This window comes from Neoarius graeffei, chromosome 1 (genome assembly GCF_027579695.1).
Source record: "Neoarius graeffei isolate fNeoGra1 chromosome 1, fNeoGra1.pri, whole genome shotgun sequence".
NCBI classification, from domain to species: domain Eukaryota; kingdom Metazoa; phylum Chordata; class Actinopteri; order Siluriformes; family Ariidae; genus Neoarius; species Neoarius graeffei.
Genome location: NC_083569.1, coordinates 80099628 through 80117329, shown reverse-complemented (window position 1 = coordinate 80117329; position 17702 = coordinate 80099628). Strand labels below are relative to the sequence as shown.

The following is a 17702-nucleotide window of genomic DNA, read 5'->3' as shown; positions in this document are numbered from 1 at the left end:
CATTCAGTGTGAACTTTTCCTTCAATACCAAAAAAATCCAAGTAGTTCTACTATCATTAGAATTAAGCACCCACTGGAAAGCACACTGGAAAAAGCATGTGTATACACAACACATAGCCTTGACTACACCACAGTCTTGGTATACTCGCTCCTTCCCCGATGGGAGAAATGATTCTATTTCTGTGCCTCTGCTCGTTCAGCAAACATGACCTGGAAACTCAGGCTACAGTTTTTTTTCTTTTCTTTTTTTAATGCTAGGTCTGTTACTGTTTGGTAGGAACGATATCTTAGACTTGCACTGCTCCTTTTTTGGATAAAATTGGAGAATGCACTAATTTCATATGCTGTGTAAAATGGCCTGCACACCTGCTTAAAGATTTGCTAATGAATAACTGCCATCGATCACTATATCATACCTGATCCAGCATGATTAAATTCATCTCATTTCTTTCTGTTGGTTTCTTCACTAAACTGGTACTCTTTACATGTCTTCTAGCTTTCGTGGTAATGCTCTGTAGCTCGTTATGAGTGATTGCAAGCTTCTGTAATTGCGTTAGGAGCATAAAGCACAGTGACTAGGCTACTGTAGATGCCGTTTGAAGGATAGCACTATTCTCACTGTCATTTGCCACACACACACACACACACACACACACACACAGAGAGAGGCCTTGAACAATATGAATAGTCTCGGCATCTGTTCCTACAGGAATTAGCATGAAAAATTGCTGACTGACATAAGCTTTTTATACCTCCCCATTTCTGTGCAGGACTCAATACACACACAATACTATTCAGTACACACACACACACACACACACACACACACACAAATGTAGAAATATCTCTGTGAAGGAGAACTTTTATCACCTTCAACCCCCTTAACTGCATGCAAGAATACACACTCGCTCATACACTAGATTACATAACAACTCCTCATGGTTCTAGGTTGGCAAAAAAAAAAAATCATGGCAGATTGACTTTCATCTGAGAGTAGGTTTTGTTTTATTGGATATATGTCATTATCATTACAACTCATTTAAAAACCATTATTATTTGCATGTTTGTATTTTAAAAATTGTGTTCCTGCTAACAATTGCACTACTCTGGCTGGCTGAAATATAGGTTTGTTTAATAAAAAGCCCACACATTGGGGTACTAATGATACTTAATGTAGAATATTTTATGTTGGACGTTTTTAAAGAATGTTTTTTTTTTTTTTTGTACTGGAATGAAGTCTGTTTACAGCACCATTAAAAGCTTTTCATTTGGACTCAAATTCAGTTGTCATGGTTTCAGCTTTCAGAAGTTATAGAACAGGGTGTCAAACTCAAATTCTGCCTGAAGGGCCATAAATTAAGCTATGAATTATCTTGAAACATATTATTACCTATTCTACTGATTTAACATGAATAACCTAGGCTCTTAAAGTAAAATAGGAAGATTTGAGGAAACAAAAGGGCAAGCAAACTATTCAACTGTATGTATGCACTATTCTGTGTTCTGTGATAACTAACTATACTGAGTTTATATATATATATATATATATATATATATATATATATATATATATATATATATACACACACACATTCAGTGGTGCTTGAAAGTTTGTGAACCCTTTAGAATTTTCTGTGTTTCTGCATAAATATGACCTAAAACGTCATCAGATTTTCACACAAGTCCTAAAAGTAGATAAAGATAACTCAGTTAAACAAATGAGACAAAACTATTTTACTTGGTCATTTATTTATTGAGGAAAATGATCCAATATTACATATCTTTGAGTGGCAAAAGTATGTGAACCTCTTGGATTAGCAGTTAATTTGAAGGTGAAATTAGAGTCAGGTGTTTTCAAGCAATGAGATGACAATCAGGTGTGAGTGGGCACCCTGTTTTATTTAAAGAACAGGGATCGATCAAAGTCTGATCTTCACAACACGTTTGTGGAAGTGTATCATGGCACGAACAAAAGAGATTTCTGACGACCTCAGAAAAAGCATTGTTGATGCTCATTAGGCTGGAAAAGATTACAAAACCATCTCTAAAGAGTTTGGACTCCACCAATCCACAGTTAGATAGATTGTGTACAAATGGAGAAAATTCAAGACCATTGTTACCCTCCCCAGGAGTGGTCGACCAATAAAAATCACTCCAAGAGCAAGGCGTGTAATAGTTGGCGAGGTCACAAAGGACCCGAGGGTAACTTCTAAGCAACCGAAGGCCTCTCTCACACTGGCTAATGTTAATGTTCATGAGTCCACTATCAGGAGAACACTGAACAAAAATGGTGTGCATAGCAGCGTTGCAAGGAGAAAGCCACTGCTCTCCAAAAAGAACATTGCTGCTCATCTGCAGTTTGCTAAAGATCACGTGGACAAGCCAGAAGGCTAGTGGTAAAATGTTTTCTGGACAGATGAGACCAAAATAGAACTTTTTGGTTTAAATGAGAAGGGTTATGTTTGGAGAAAGAAAAATACTGCATTCCAGCATAATAACCTTATCCCATGTGTGAAACATGGTGGTGGTAGTATCATGGTTTGGGCCTGTTTTGCTGCATTTGGGCCAGGACGGCTTGCCATCGTTGATGGAACAATGAATTCTGAATTATACCAGCAAAATCTAAAGGAAAATGTCAGGACATCTGTCCATGAACTGAATCTCAAGAGAAGGTGGGTCATGCAGCAAGACAATGACCCTAAGTGCACAAATTGTTCTATCAAAGAATGGTTAAAGAAGAATAAAGTTAATGTTTTGGAATGACCTTAATCCAATGGAAATGTTGTGGAAGGACCTGAAGCGAGCAGTTCATATGAGGAAACCCACCAACATCCCAGAGTTGAAGCTGTTCTGTATGGAGGAATGTGCTAAAATTTCTCCAAGCTGGTGTGCAGGACTGATCGACAGTTACCGGAAACGTTTAGTTGTGGTTATTGCTGCACAAGGGGGTCACACCAGATACTGAAAGCAAAGGTTCACATACTTTTGCCACTCACAGATATGTAATATTGGATCATTTTCCTCAATAAATAAATGACCAAGTATAATATTTTTGTCTCATTTGTTTAACTGGGTTCTCTTTATCTACTTTTAGGACTTGTGTGAAAATCTGATGATGTTTTAGGTCATATTTATGCAGAAATATAGAAAATTCTAAAGGGTTCACAAACTTTCAAGCACCACTGTGTGTGTGTGTGTGTGTGTGTGTGTGTATACACAGTATGTATCATAATAATATTGGCTAGGTTTTTTTCATGGTCTATTGGATATATTCCATTCAACTACCATGCTATTGAACTTGTCTTCAACTTGTTCAATATCATGTTAGATAAATGGAGTATATCTGATAGACCATGAAAAAAACCCATCCAATATTATTTAAATATATAATAACCAAAATATAGTATATAATAACCCAAACTGAATGAAACTGTGTTACTGTTCTGTAGCCATGCACTTGTTTGATGAATAACTGCTTACATTTTTTTGTATAACTGTATCTGGTTGTTTTTGTTATGCAAGTCAAGTGAGACCTCAAACCCACACTGTCTACTCCAAATTGCCCAACATTACACAGGCTCTATTGTTAATGAGGAATGTTTTACTTTTCCTCCAGACATTGTTGACATTTCTACAATTGCATACTAACTAGAAGACCAGTAGATTTAGGCCTTTAGACACAATTCAGCTTAATATCCAACTTTCACACATTCTATCAGTTTAGTTGAGATGTGTATTCTGCCTTGACCTGATGTGACCTGCACGCGTTCACTTTGAAGATCAGTTATCACAGTCAGGATCAGGATGTGAAAACTCAGTGCGAGTGGGAGGAGGATGAGCGTGGGATGTCACACAGAGAGCAGAGAACCATAAACTCAGTCTGTCCCAGTCATGCTTCCTAAGTGTTAACAACAGCAAAGTTGATGAGTTGAATCAGGCTACCCACATGTTTCTATCTTTAGAAGTGCTTTTCAGAGCAAACTAAGTTTAGTCCCTATGGGATGCATTCATCAGACATTTCTGTAAGTGCAATAATGCATAAATAGTCGAAAATACTTGTGGATCAAGCACCATTAATACATTTGGTTCACCGTGTGTGTGTGTGTGTGTGTGTGTGTGTGTGTGTGTGTGTGTGAGAGAGAGAGAAGCTGTGTTACACAGAACTACTGTCTGTGTTATCCTCAGCACATTGACTGGGTGTGTGTACGGGGCTTCCAGGTGAGCTGTCTTGGCGAACGGCACTGTGGCATGTCAAAGGCTCACTCACTAACAACAAAAGACTGATAGTTAGTGTGGAGGCCCAACTGCTGGCAGGGAGACCCACCTGCACACACAACACAGGAATACATAAATTAAAAGCACTGAGTTTGGCTTTCCAGGTGTATCTCTAACTAGCAAATACACACGGTGCACTCACATTTGCCAGCAGATTGCTCAAGGCGAAGTGTGCATAGGAAGAGAGGAAGGCTGTAGAGAATGGAGAGAGGTTTAACTAATAGGCACAAGCATCTCATCGCATCTCATCTCATTATCTCTAGCCGCTTTATCCTGTTCTACAGGGTCGCAGGCAAACTGGAACCCACCCCAGCCGACCATGGGCGAAAGGCGGGGCACACTCCGGACGAGTCGCCAGGTCATCACAGGGCTGACACATAGACACAGACAACCATTCACACTCACATTCACACCTACGGTCAATTTAGAGTCACCAGTTAACCTAACCTGCATGTCTTTGGACTGTGGGGGAAACCGGAGCACCCAGAGGAAACCCACGCGGACACGGGGAGAACATGCAAACTCCGCACAGAAAGGCCCTCGCTGGCCACGGGGCTTGAACCCGGACCTTCTTGCTGTGAGGCGACAGCGCTAACCACTACACCACCATGCCGCCCTGGGCACAAGCATCAAAAAACAAAAGCTAATGTACATTCTTACCCTGGGTCTGCTGTGTTTACAGAAATAAGAATATCGCAGGATATCTCTGAGATATTCTGTTATAAACACTGCAGTGCTTCAAACAAACAAACAAACAAACAAACTTTATTAACAGCAAGGGAAACATTATAAACTAAACAGCATTAACAAGACTAATGACAGGACCACAAGAACAGAAAGATTGATTATTTAAAGAAAATAGAAAGCAGAAGAGACTAAATGGGACAGATAGTGTACAGAGTATGGAAGGTGAACAGAGTAGAATTTGGCCTGATTGCGTCATTGGGTAATATCTGAGCATTATCACAGGAGGAAGAGTGTGAATGTCTCACCACAAATAATGGCGAAGATATGAGTTCTCCAGCTTAATGTGAATAAAAGCCCTCCAAAAGCCATGCAGCCAAGAGTGCCATTAAAACTGGCCAGCCCTGTATATAAAGCATCGTGCTGCACTGCAACTGAAAGACCTGCAGAAAGACAGAGAGAGACTGAAAGGCTCATCATATTTCCAATCAATATTAATATAATTTAAATGTTTTTCATACTCTCTTCCTCAGATATTTCTCAGCTATTTTAAAGCGAGATGACCTTTTGATTTCATAAAATTGGTGAAATTTAGTATAAATATAAATGTAATATAAATATATAATTTATATTATTATATACTGATATAAATATCAGGCCATTCTGTGGCTGGGAAGTTAAATTTGAGGGGATTCCATGTGCATGAAATCACTTGCTTCGCGCAGTCAAGCAGACAGAGGAAGACTGTGTGCATGCGCAGGTTTACCTTCTTCTTCTTTTGGGTTTTACAGTACCTGACATCCACAGTGTTGCATTACTGTCACCTACAGGTTTACCTTTGACTGTGCACTGACAGTTACATCATTGTCGCTAAACGAACAGCTGATCACACCGAGGTGCTCACTGACCGCCGATATTTTGACCGCCGATACTGACCTCAGAGCTTTTTTGTCTTATTTTATTTATTTATTTTTTCTGTGTGTTTGTGTGGTTTGATGTTTGTTTGAGTGTTTTGTCTGCCAGTTGTGGTGTAGCTCCGGACCCAGTTTTGGGCGTTGTTTCCCTCCAGGCCTTGGTTTGCCGTGAGCGATGCCTGCGCTCCCAGCTGTGGACTGCAGTGAGCTCGTTGCTCATTTTACATCGTGGTTGTCCAGCACTCTGTGCTTTAATGCTTGGCGTGATGTTCCGAGCGATGTTGCTCGGTGGTGTCGCGGCGGCTGTGCAGGCGGTTTGGGACACACCAGCGCTCTGCGTGGCGGAGCTTCTCTGCTCGCATTGTGGATTCATGGTATGGTGTTCGAGCAATGTTGCTGGCGGTGGTGCTGGAGATGTGGGACCTGTTTTCGTGCGCCTTTTGGTGGGACTGTGGCTGCTACACCACGGGAATTACATCCTGACCCCTACTTGGTGGACTTTTTATTTATTTTTTTTAATTATATTTTTATTTTTACTTTCTTTGTCTATTATTGTTATCTGTTGTCTGTGTCTGTGTGTTTGTGTGTGTGTATATATGTGTGTATGTTTGAACCTCCTGTAAAGCATCTTTGAGTACCATGAAAAGCGCTATACAAAACAGATGCATTATTATTATTATTATTATTAGTTTGGTCCTGCGTTTCCTGTCCTTGACAACATAATATCTTTTGCCCCTTTTCCACCAAAGCAGTTCCAGGGCTGGTTTGGGGCCAGTGCTTAGTTTGGAACCGGGTTTTCTGTTTCCAAATCAAATCAAATCAAATCAAATCAAGTTTATTTGTATAGCGCTTTTAACAACAAACATTGTCGCAAAGCAGCTTTACAGAATTTGAGCGACTTAAAACATGAGCTAATTTTATCCCTAATCTATCCCCAATGAGCAAGCCTGTGGCGACGGTGGCAAGGAAAAACTCCCTCAGACGACATGAGGAAGAAACCTCGAGAGGAACCAGACTCAAAAGGGAACCCATCCTCATTTGGGCAACAACAGACAGCCTGACTATAATATTAACAGTTTTAACAGGTATAACCCTCAACTGTCCTCATGGGGCCGTCCTTCACAGGAGCGGTGCGATAAAACTCCGACCAGACACAGGGCACCAGGATGGATCAAGCAGGTCCGAGGGGCAGAAGAGGCCAGCATCTCAATCCCAGGATCAACATGTAACTCAGAGGGACAGATTTGGGGGGGGGGGGAACACGTTGTTAGGTATGCCCTAAAAATGACAAGTATTAAATCTGTGTGGTAGGCTCGCAGAGACGAGAGTCTTTACATCAGGCATAACACACAACAATGGCATGTTAATATGGTAAAATATATCATGACCTGCTCTGGCTGGATGCTTGATTGGGTGATGGGAGCACACTCCTCAGCAATGATGAGATGCAGATGGGACCCTTAGGGCTGGCCAAGACAATTCAGTTACATTTCACCGGGTCTGGGACATGCGACAGAATGTCTGACGGCCGATTCCCTGCAGGCTACGATAGCCAGTCGAGGTCTCCACCCTCTCCACCAAAAGATTTCCTGTTGACTCCATGTAACTCAGAGGGACAGATTTGGGGTGGGGGGGAGGGAAAGAAAACACAGGTGGTTAGGTATGCCCAATGTCACCTGAATAAGTAGGAACAGTATACATATTGCACCGAGTACAAGCAGGGACTCCGGCAACTAACTATGACAGCATAACTAAAAGGAGAGAGCCAGAAGGTAACACAGGCATGAGGGAGCCCCGGGACATAAAGCAGCCAGCCACTACACCGTCAACAAACTCGAGTGAGCAAGCGAGTGGGGACTGACAGCATCCATACATCCCAGTTTACCAAAACACTCTATGTCTGAGGACCTTCCAGATCTACTCCTTTACCTCATAAACACCATTAACAAAAGGCTTGACTAAACAGATATGTTTTCAGCCTAGACTTAAATGCTGAGACTGTGTCTGATTCCCGAACATTACTTGGAAGGCTGTTCCATAACAGTGGGGCTTTGTAAGAAAAGGCTCTGCCCCCTGATGTAGCCTTCACTATACGAGGTACCAGCAGATAGCCTACACCTTTTGATCTAAGTAGGCGTGGCGGGTCATAGAGGAGCAGAAGTTCACTCAGGTACTGTGGTGCGAGACCATTTAGTGCTTTAAAGGTCAATAGTAATATTTTATAATCAATACGAAATTTGATTGGGAGCCAATGCAGTGTGGATAAGACAGGTGTGATGTGGTCATATTTTCTAGTTCTAGTAAGGACTCTTGCTGCTGCATTTTGAACTAACTGGAGCTTGTTTATGCACTTATTGGAACATCCAGACAGTAAGGCATTACAATAATCCAACCTGGAGGTAACAAAAGCATGGACTAGTTTTTCTGCATCATGCAATGACATTAAATTTCTTATCTTTGCAATATTTCTGATATGAAAGAAAGCTATCCGGGTGATGTTATCAATGTGAGTTTCGAATGAAAGACTGGGGTCAATAATCACTCTGAGGCCTTTTACTGCTGCACGTGAAGAAACAGAAAGGCCATCCAGAGTTACTGTGTAATCAGAAAACTTACTTCTAGCTGTATGTGGTCCTAGTACAAGTACTTCAGTCTTGTCAGAGTTAAGCAGAAGGAAATTAATAAGCATCCAGTGTCTAATGTCCTTAACACATTCCTCAATTCTATTAAGCTGGTGTCTCTCATCAGGTTTTGCAGAGGCGCAGAATTTCCACTGACAAAGAACTGGCTCTGGGGCCAGAAAAACTGGTTCCAGGCTAGCACCAACTCTCTGCTGGGCCAGAGGAAAGAACCGCTTATGTCGGGGGGGGGGGGCGGCGGAGTTGTTAAGACCAACAACAATAACAAGACTGCGAAAGATCGCCATTTTTAAGCGACGAGAAGCAGCAGCTGTACAAACGCGAAGTCATCCATTATTATTATTGTTGTTGTTGTTGCTGCTGCTGCTTCTTCCGTGTTGTTTTTGCTTCGATATTCGCACCAAGGTTTATGCAAACGTAGAGACGTAACTGACGTATACAATGACGTAACTGATGTATACAGCGACGTAATGACGTGGCTTCCCTTAGGATCGCGAGCTATGGAAAAGCAAACTGGTTCTCAGCTGGCTCGCAAGTTGAATGAGTTGTGAACCAGCACCAGCACTGGCCCCGAACCAGCCCTGGAACTGATTTGGTGGAAAAGGGGTATTTGTGGCAGCGGGGGCGTGGCCAAGCAGCAGTCTGTGAATGGAGGGCGGGGTCGGGGAAGGTAAGTGGCTAAGTCATTCTACCTGCTGTCAATTAATGTGTGTGTGTGTGTGTGTGTGTGTGTGTGTGTGTGTGTGTGTTTGTTACAGGGATGGAGTATAAAAGGAGAGAGAGAGAGCGGAGAAAAGGCACTCTCTCTCTGACCACAACGCATGTGTGAGTGAGTGAGTGAAAGAAAGAAAGAAAGAAAGAAAGAAGCTGAAAAGCTCAAAAGCTCAATAAAGTGTTTGTGTAAACATCAACTCTCGCCTGCCATGCTTCTGTGCTCCACCCACATCAGGAACTGTTACAGTGGTGCCGAAACCCGGGAGCACAGAAGGGAACCACCCCATGGAGTCCTTCCCATTTGAAGAACTCATCCTTGCTCTTGCTACCGCCCAGCAGAACCAGCATCAAGCGCTGAACACCCTCTGAAAGAAACAGGGGCAATGCTTCGAAGCCTTGATGCTGGCCCAGCAGGAAGATTGCCAGGCGTTCCGGCACCTGCTCGTGTCAGCAGGGGTGTCGAACACTGCTGCCAGCACCCTCACAAAGATGGGACCACAGGACGATCCAGAAGTGTTCCTCACTCTCTTCAAGCAAGCAGCCGAGGCATGGGGATGGCCGCTGGAGCAGTGCGTGGCCCGCCTCCTCCTGCTCCTGACTGGCGAGGCGCAGCTCGCAGCGCAGCAGGTCCCTGCTGATAGCCGACTGGTGTATGCTGACCTGAGGAAAGCCATCCTGCAGCGGCTTGGCCGCTCCCCGGAGCAACATCAGCACTTCCGGATGCTGGCATTGGAGGAGGTAGGCTGGCTGTTTGCATTCGGCCAGCAACTCCGGGACGCCTGCCGGCGGTGGCTGAGGGCGGAAGACTGTGACGCCGATGAGATCATCAATCTGGTGGCACTGGAACAGTTTATCTCTCGGTTTCCGGAAGGAACGGTGGAATGGGTCCAGTGCCATCACCTGGCATTGCCAGAACGAGCCATCGAGCTGGGGGAGGACCATCTGGAGGCAGCTCTGATGGCAGGCAGATGAGGCATCTTCCCTCACTTCTCTTCTCTCTCTCTCTTTACCCCCCATCTCTCGTCCCCCTCCTCACCCCGTTCCCCTGCCACAGAGGCGGCGGCTGGCTCCTTCCTAGCTGGCCCGTCACACCTGTGGTGTCCTCCTCTCTCCTGTGTCTGTGTTGTCTCCCCCTCAGGTGAGTGACACCCATGACACCAGTGCAGAGGGAAATGGCCCTCCAGCCATTTAAGTTCGAGGTGATCCACAGGCCAGGGGCACATATGGTGGTGGCGGACTTCCTGTCCTGTCGTGAGGGGAGTCAGCTTCAGGCCGGATGGCTCCCCGGCCTGAGTCGGGCGGTGGGGGTATGTGGCAGCGGGGGCGTGGTCAAGCAGCAGTCTGTGAATGGAGGGCGGGGTCGGGGAAGGTAAGTGGCTAAGTCATTCTACCTGCTGTCAATTAATGTGTGTGTGTTTGTTACAGGGATGGAGCATAAAAGGAGGGAGAGAGCAGAGAAAAGGTGCTCTCTCTCCCCGACCACAATGCATGTGTGAGTGAGTGAGTGAGTGAAAGAAAGAGAAAGAAAGAAAGGTAGCTCAATAAAGTGTTTGCATAAACATCAACTCTCGCCTGCCGTGCTTCTGTGCTCCACCCACATTAGGAACTGTTAGTCTTTTCTTCTCACTTTCCATTACTGTAGTTGGTCTTTCAGTTTCATTCACACACTCGTCCTCCATTTTTCTCTCCTGTTTCAAATTTGTATCCCACAATGCCTTGTGTGAATGGGGAAAGCCCACCACGTCATGCATGATGTAGTATCTTGAATTGGGTCATGGTGAAGCAGGGAAAATAGCAGAGAATTTAGGGCCATGTGGCCCTAAATTCATGTTCTATTTGGAAAAATAAAAACCCCGAATAAAATTGGAAGCCTGTGATACAAATTCAGTAGCTTTTGGTTCACTAAACAAAAATAATTGTGTCAGGGAAAAATTTATGACTTCAAACAACCTAAAAATATATATATCAGCACTTATTTTCACAATTTGCACAAATTCATGTAGGATAAAACAGTCAGGTAACCCTTACACTTGGCATTGGATGTTTAAACATTGATTTTTGTGGAACAAAGAAGGAAAGAAGCAGGAAAAGAAGGAAGGAAGCAGAAAAGGAAGAGAGAAGGAAAAGAGGGGAGAAAAACAGGACAGGGATTAAGAAAGATAGGAAGGAAGGAAGGAAGGAAGGAAGGAAGGAAGGAAGGAAGGAAGGAGGCAGAGGTATGTATAGGAGGAGGAAGCAAAGAAATGAAGGAGGAAGAAAATTAAGGGAGACTTGTCATTCTCCTTTCTCAGTTTCAAATGTTTTCATGTTTTCTTCCCATTGACTTAATTCTCATATGTAAAAATGCAATTGGTATTTAAAGGGCTTGTACACGTGACTGCTATAGTGCCTATTACCTAGAGGAGGCACTGCAGACTTGGACATGATTTCCTCTTTCTTTACTATTTTCCATTGCTCATGCTCAGTGTCCAAAATGGTTCCCTATTCCCAAAGTGTGCATATCTGTTACTCCCTAGAATGGACACAAGTGTATATTAATGAATATCACAAACGCACTGAATAGTCCTGTGCCTTTATATGTGACGAAAATACCAAAACTCTTAAAATATTACACTATACAGTGATTAGGGTGTGGTTTCATACATGTAGAAGATCCTCAGCGTCTCTCTCTCTCTCTCTCTCTCTCCCCTGATCACCTCACCCATTTTTGTCCTTTTCCTTTTCTTTCTTTTATTCTTGCTTTTCCAAGGCTGTGTTCTCTGAAGAGCAGTCAAAGTGTGAATGGTGAGAAACTGTCTTCAGTAAACACAATGTAACTTGTGAACTTTCATGCTACATTAGCTAGGCATTAAGCCTGGGGGGGTTTTCTCTCCTCACTGTCAGACTGGAGAATGTGAATGTGAACACACACACACAGCAGAACATTAGCTCATATCTAAAAATTGCCCAATGACATTTTCTTCCAACACACAGGAAATGAAGCCTGTAGCTTCGAATTGCAATCATCCAGCTCTGGCATGATGGAAGACCACATACTGTGTGTCTCTGAAAGCATGCAAGCCCAGATATTATGTTTTTTGTTCATCTTGCAAACACCAACATGTTTGTTTTTTTATTGATTGATTGATTGATTGATTACTTTATTCTGAACAATAAAGAAGAAAGATATAAAAATAAAAATTTAAATAAAAGATACAATAATCAAAACATCATCATAAACAAACAGAATAGCGTAGCCACAAGGCAATAACATAATGTTCAGAAAGGATTAGGAAGAAGTAATAACTTATCCAATCCTAACCCTCTATACCACCGCTAATCAAATGTCACTTTCCACCATAATAAACTATATATACAAAAGAAAACAAAAGCAATAAACAAAAAAGAAAACATACCAACATACAAAAACATACCGACATGGTATAATATCGACCAAATCAAATCATATATACAGATACTTATGTTATGCATATAGACACACATACAATACATATATACAGTACATACATATACACATACCTATAACTATACACTAAATACAAGAAGACCAGTCACAGACTTACTCTCAATTTCATCATCACCTATATAGTCTGCCTGTCCTCATTCTCATATATTTTTATTAACATGTTTTTATATAATTTTTTAAACAGTTTTATGTTGGTGCTATTTTTGAGTTCATTTTCCAGACCATTCCACAATTTCACCCCACAGACTGTTATGCACATACTTTTCATAGTTGTTCTAACATTTACTCTCTTAAAATTCATTTCCCCTCTCAGGTTATACCCACCCTGCCTTTCCATAAACGTATTTTGTACCTCACCTGGAAGAAGGTTATGTCTTGCTTTATACATAATTTGTGCAGTCTTGTGTTTAACCAGATCAGTGAATTTTATATATTTTTTTATTTTGCTTGGAGGAATACTGTATAGGCCTTAGGCCTCTCTCACCTTAGCCTTGATGACTAGTTACTATGGAAACAGAAATGTGAAAATGGGGTACTTGTAAGTTATGAGAATGCGCTCCTGCATCTTCGAGGTTTCTGACTGTAGAGATTATTTATGAGCTACAGAACCTTGGTGCCTGAAAGACACACAGAAAGTTTGAAGATGGTTTGTATCTTGGTGCAAAGTTTCAGCAAAATATCATAATTTCCTTCTTTGCCTATTTGTCCCTGGATTTGGTTGGATTAAAAAAAAAAAAAAAAAATCCAAAATCTGATGCAATACTGAGGTGACTTTTTGTTCTCAGTTGACTGGATCTGATTACAAGTGGAGGAGGGACATGCCCAATACTCCCTCCCTCTTCCTAGCTCATTATTCCTCTCTTACATGCCCTCTAGTCTCTCTCTCTCTCTCTCTCTCTCTCTCGGGTCTTGGGGTATATACTGTGTTTCTGCCACACCTGAACACCGCTGCAGCAACACAATAACCTCTTTTCTTGCCCAAAATGTAGTTAAACCAATTCAAATGTTCAAATATGGTAATGCTCCAGTGTGTAATCATGTTCTGTTGTTCGGTTGCAATCAGCACTGTATTGTTACTGTCAAGACACTCTGCACTCTCTTTTCACATAATTTATGCATATCTGTAAATGGGATGGAAACATTTGTGGATAGATTGTTTGAATATTCCTTTTCTCTGTACAGTTAGTATCCACATAATTTTAAAGCAATTTATCTTGATAGTAACTGTCTATTTACATGAAACAACACAATATGTCATTACACTTAATTGAAATGAACATAAAGGGAAGAATTTCTTTCATTTTAAATATGTAAACTCTGTTGGGAAGCACAACTAAAGCAGTGCTCTGGTGAATTCAGCTCTGCTTTGTAAAAGACTTGACTTACTTTACTGTTCATACAGATTATGTTGATATTGAGCTGTCAAAATGGCTGATTGAATAATATATGTCTCTCCACAGCCCTCCAATCCCCCATTTTTATCAGTACCAAGAATACTGAATGATAAAATCTGTTTATATTCCTTAGCATTTATCATTCCGATGGTTTTTGCCCAGATGCCCTAAATCATTTATTGAACTGCACCCCAGACGCAGAGAAACATTTGTGATTTATTGGTGAAACTTTGACTATAGGGGACAAATAATCTGCCAGATGCTAAGCAGCAATGCCAGTGGATTTCTTTCTGTCCCTTAAAGAAATGACCTTTAAGAAGCAATTTCTTAAATGACCTTTACAAAGACAGTTGTTTGTGTTTCACCACATTTTCTGCCTTCAAATTCCTTTTTGATGGTTTGAACATGAAGCACAGAAAGATTAGTTTGGTGGGCAGTTTGCTCACTCACAATGTCTGTGTTGCTATAAAACTCATATGGCGCATCTGTCAATTTGTCAAGTAAAAATAGACAACCCCAAATCAGAAAAAGCTGGGATGGTATGCTGAAATTGAAATTAAAACTGAAAGCAATGATTTGTAAACAATCTTTGACCTGTCTTGCACTCAAAATAATACAGCAGCACATTATTTGATGCTTTAACTGATTAATTTTATTGTTGTTTTTTTTTTCAGAATAAACACATTACAATTTTGATTCTTGCAACCAGGGCTTTGAACCAGAATTTTTTCCTATTGGTTCGTTCCGAACAGAAACGGAATTTTAACGTTTCCGGTTTTGGGTTCCACCATTAAATAGACGTTCCCGAACCGGTTAGAACAAAAAAATTTCGTTCCCGGAACGGTTAATTACGTTCCCTGTCAGCTGTTTAACAAATGGCTATAAAATTATGTCTCTGTCTCATCCAGCTTAAGCCAAATGTAGGCCAATTCTATTACAACCTTCATTAAATAAGACAAGAAATAATTCAAAACAATTATTATTTCAAATGTTGGCGATTTGGATTCTCAGTATGTCTTCCCAGCTACACAAACAGAAAAAGTGCCAAAAATGAAAGATAATTCGTTTAGTGTGTTACCAAAGGCTAGTCAGGCCCTATAGAGGGCTACCGCATGACGTCACCGCGCCGCGAGATTTTGTTAGGCGCCATATTGGAAGTACACATCTATGCAAGTACATACATACATAAAACAAACTACAGCTGAAATGTAGCCAGGGCCGGTTCTGCCCTAATCTGGGCCCGGGTGCAACATCGCGCACCCCCCCCAAAAAAAAAACCCACCAGTCTAAATCAGGACAACCATCACATAACTATAACTATAAACATTTTATATCAACTATTTTAACTAAATGGGCTATAATAAATAAGCCTGCAGGCAGCCACGGCGGGCTGCCTCAGAAAAGTAACCATTCAATGACAACTGAAGGCCTGCAGCCACGGCGGGCTGCCTTAAAAAGTAACCATTTGTCCTACCTTAAAACTCGTTTTGCATTTTCTGCCTCCTTTTTTGTATTTTCGACCCTCCGTTTATTTTCTTTCCTTTTCTGAAAACCCGATTTGTGTCCAGACATTTTGTTCTGCTACCAACGAACTAACTCGTCAGGTCTCGTCTCTCGAGCCCGCGATGATTCCCGTGGGAAGGGCAACAATTGATACATTTTTACAAACAGCCAATAGGGAGGTTGCATCGTTCAGACTCTTCTTTGCTCAGACACTCAGTAATTCACCTAGTATTCACTAGTAGTCCACCTTCCCGCTCTCTCCATTCAATCAGCGAACGTCACACAGGAAGTGAACCCCAGCGGGTCATAGAAACTTCCGCAGGAGAAGAATGACTATTTGTAGGCTACAGAAACTTTTTGAGGAACGAAATAAAAACCGGTATTAACCGGTTACCATTATTTTTAATAAGCGTTTCTGTTCCGGAACATAAAAAATAATAAAGTTTCTGGTTTCGTTTCTGTTCCATGTGAAATAGAAAAAGTTCCCGGTTTTCGTTTTCGTTCCTTGAACCGGTTCAAAGCCCTGCTTGCAACACATTTCAAAAAAGTTGGGGCAGTAAAGAATTTACCACTTTGTAATGTTGCCATTCCTTCTCACAACACTTTAAAGATCTTTAGGGACTGAAGACACCAAATGATGAAGTGTTTCAGGTGCTATTTTGTCCCATTCTTCCTGAAAACAGGTCTTAATACATGTTCAGGATCATCATTGTCATTTTTTCTTTTAAAAATTCACCACACATTCTCTGTTGGGTACAGAGGGAACAGACCCCTCTTCTTCCACAGCCATGTCTTTGTAATATGTACAGAATGTGTTTTTGCACTGTCGTGTCTCACTGTCGGGGAAAAGATGTCATCTTAAAGGTAGTATATGCTGCTCCAAAATGTACTTTTCTGCATTAATGCTGCCATCACAGAAGTGTAAGTTACCTTTGTCAAGGGCACTGACACAACCCCATATGATGATAGACCTTGTCTTTTGGGCTTGTTACTGGTAACAGTCTGGATGGTCCTTTTCATCTTTGGTCCGGCACATACAGCATCCATTTCTTATAAAACAGACCTGGAATACTGATTCGTCTGACCACAATACACGCTTCCACTGTGTGATGATCCATTCCAGATTCCTCTGAGCCCAGAGAAGTTGCTAGCACTTATGGACACAGTTAACATAAAGCTCCCTTTTTACACAGTAAAGTTTTAACTGACATTTGTGGATGTAACTCCATATTGTAGAGCTTGACATAGGTTTGCCAAAGTAATCCCGAGGCCATGTTGTTACATCAGCTATAGATGAATGATGGTTCTTGATGCAGTGCCATCTGAGGGATCAGAGATCACGGGTGTTCAGCTTAGGCTTATGCCCTTGCCCTTTACACACTGAAATTCCTCCAGATTCCTTGAATCATTGAATGATATTATACACCATAGAGACTGAAATATCCAAATCCCTTCCTATCTTTCTTTGAGGAACATTGTTTTTAAACATTTCAATAATTTTATCATGCATTTGTTGACAAACTGGAGAGCCTTGGCCCATCTTTGTTCCTCAAAGACTAGGCTTTTCCTGGATACTGATTTTGTATAATTACCTGTTGTCATCACCTGTTTCAAATCACATTGTTATTTAATTGTTTTACCTCATTACTAGCCTTAAATTGTTGTTGCGCTGTCCCAAATTTTAATTAAAATTTTTTTTTAATGTGTTGCAGGCCTGAAATGCAGGAACGGATGCATATTAACAAATGAAATGAAGTTTACCTGACAAAACATGAAATATTTTGGGTTCATACTGTCTGCAATTAAATGCTAGTCAAAGTAAATTTAGAAATCACTACTTTCTTTTATTTTTATATGCATTTTCCATTCTGTCCCAACTTTTTCTGATTTGGGGTTGTACATACAGGTGGCAAATGAAAGGAAAATCCAACACAATTATTTGGTGGAAAAGGAAAAGCTTTTATAGTTAGTTACAACTGAGTTAGTAAGGTGTTTGGTTATCACAAGCCAGTAGAGCAGCATCAGTGTTCTGTGGCACAGATTTTACAATTCTCAGGGTCTGTACTGGAGCAATGAGTACTGTTCTCCCAAAAGATCTTCTGTTTTGATAATG

The 17702-nt window shown here is 41.4% G+C and overlaps 1 protein-coding gene across 1 annotated transcript in view; it reads right to left on the bottom strand.

Annotated features, from left to right (window-relative positions):
* Positions 1 to 4153: 4153 nt before the first annotated feature.
* si:dkey-183c6.7 (urea transporter 2) overlaps positions 4154 to 17702 on the bottom strand; it is a 63384-nt gene continuing 49835 nt past the window's right edge. Inside the window, exons 6-8 of the mRNA XM_060933956.1 lie at positions 5268 to 5402; positions 4418 to 4467; positions 4154 to 4324 (exon numbers count right to left, since the gene is read on the bottom strand). Of these exons, the coding sequence (XP_060789939.1) occupies positions 4154 to 4324; positions 4418 to 4467; positions 5268 to 5402 (356 nt within the window). The remainder of the gene's footprint in view (positions 4325 to 4417; positions 4468 to 5267; positions 5403 to 17702) is intronic.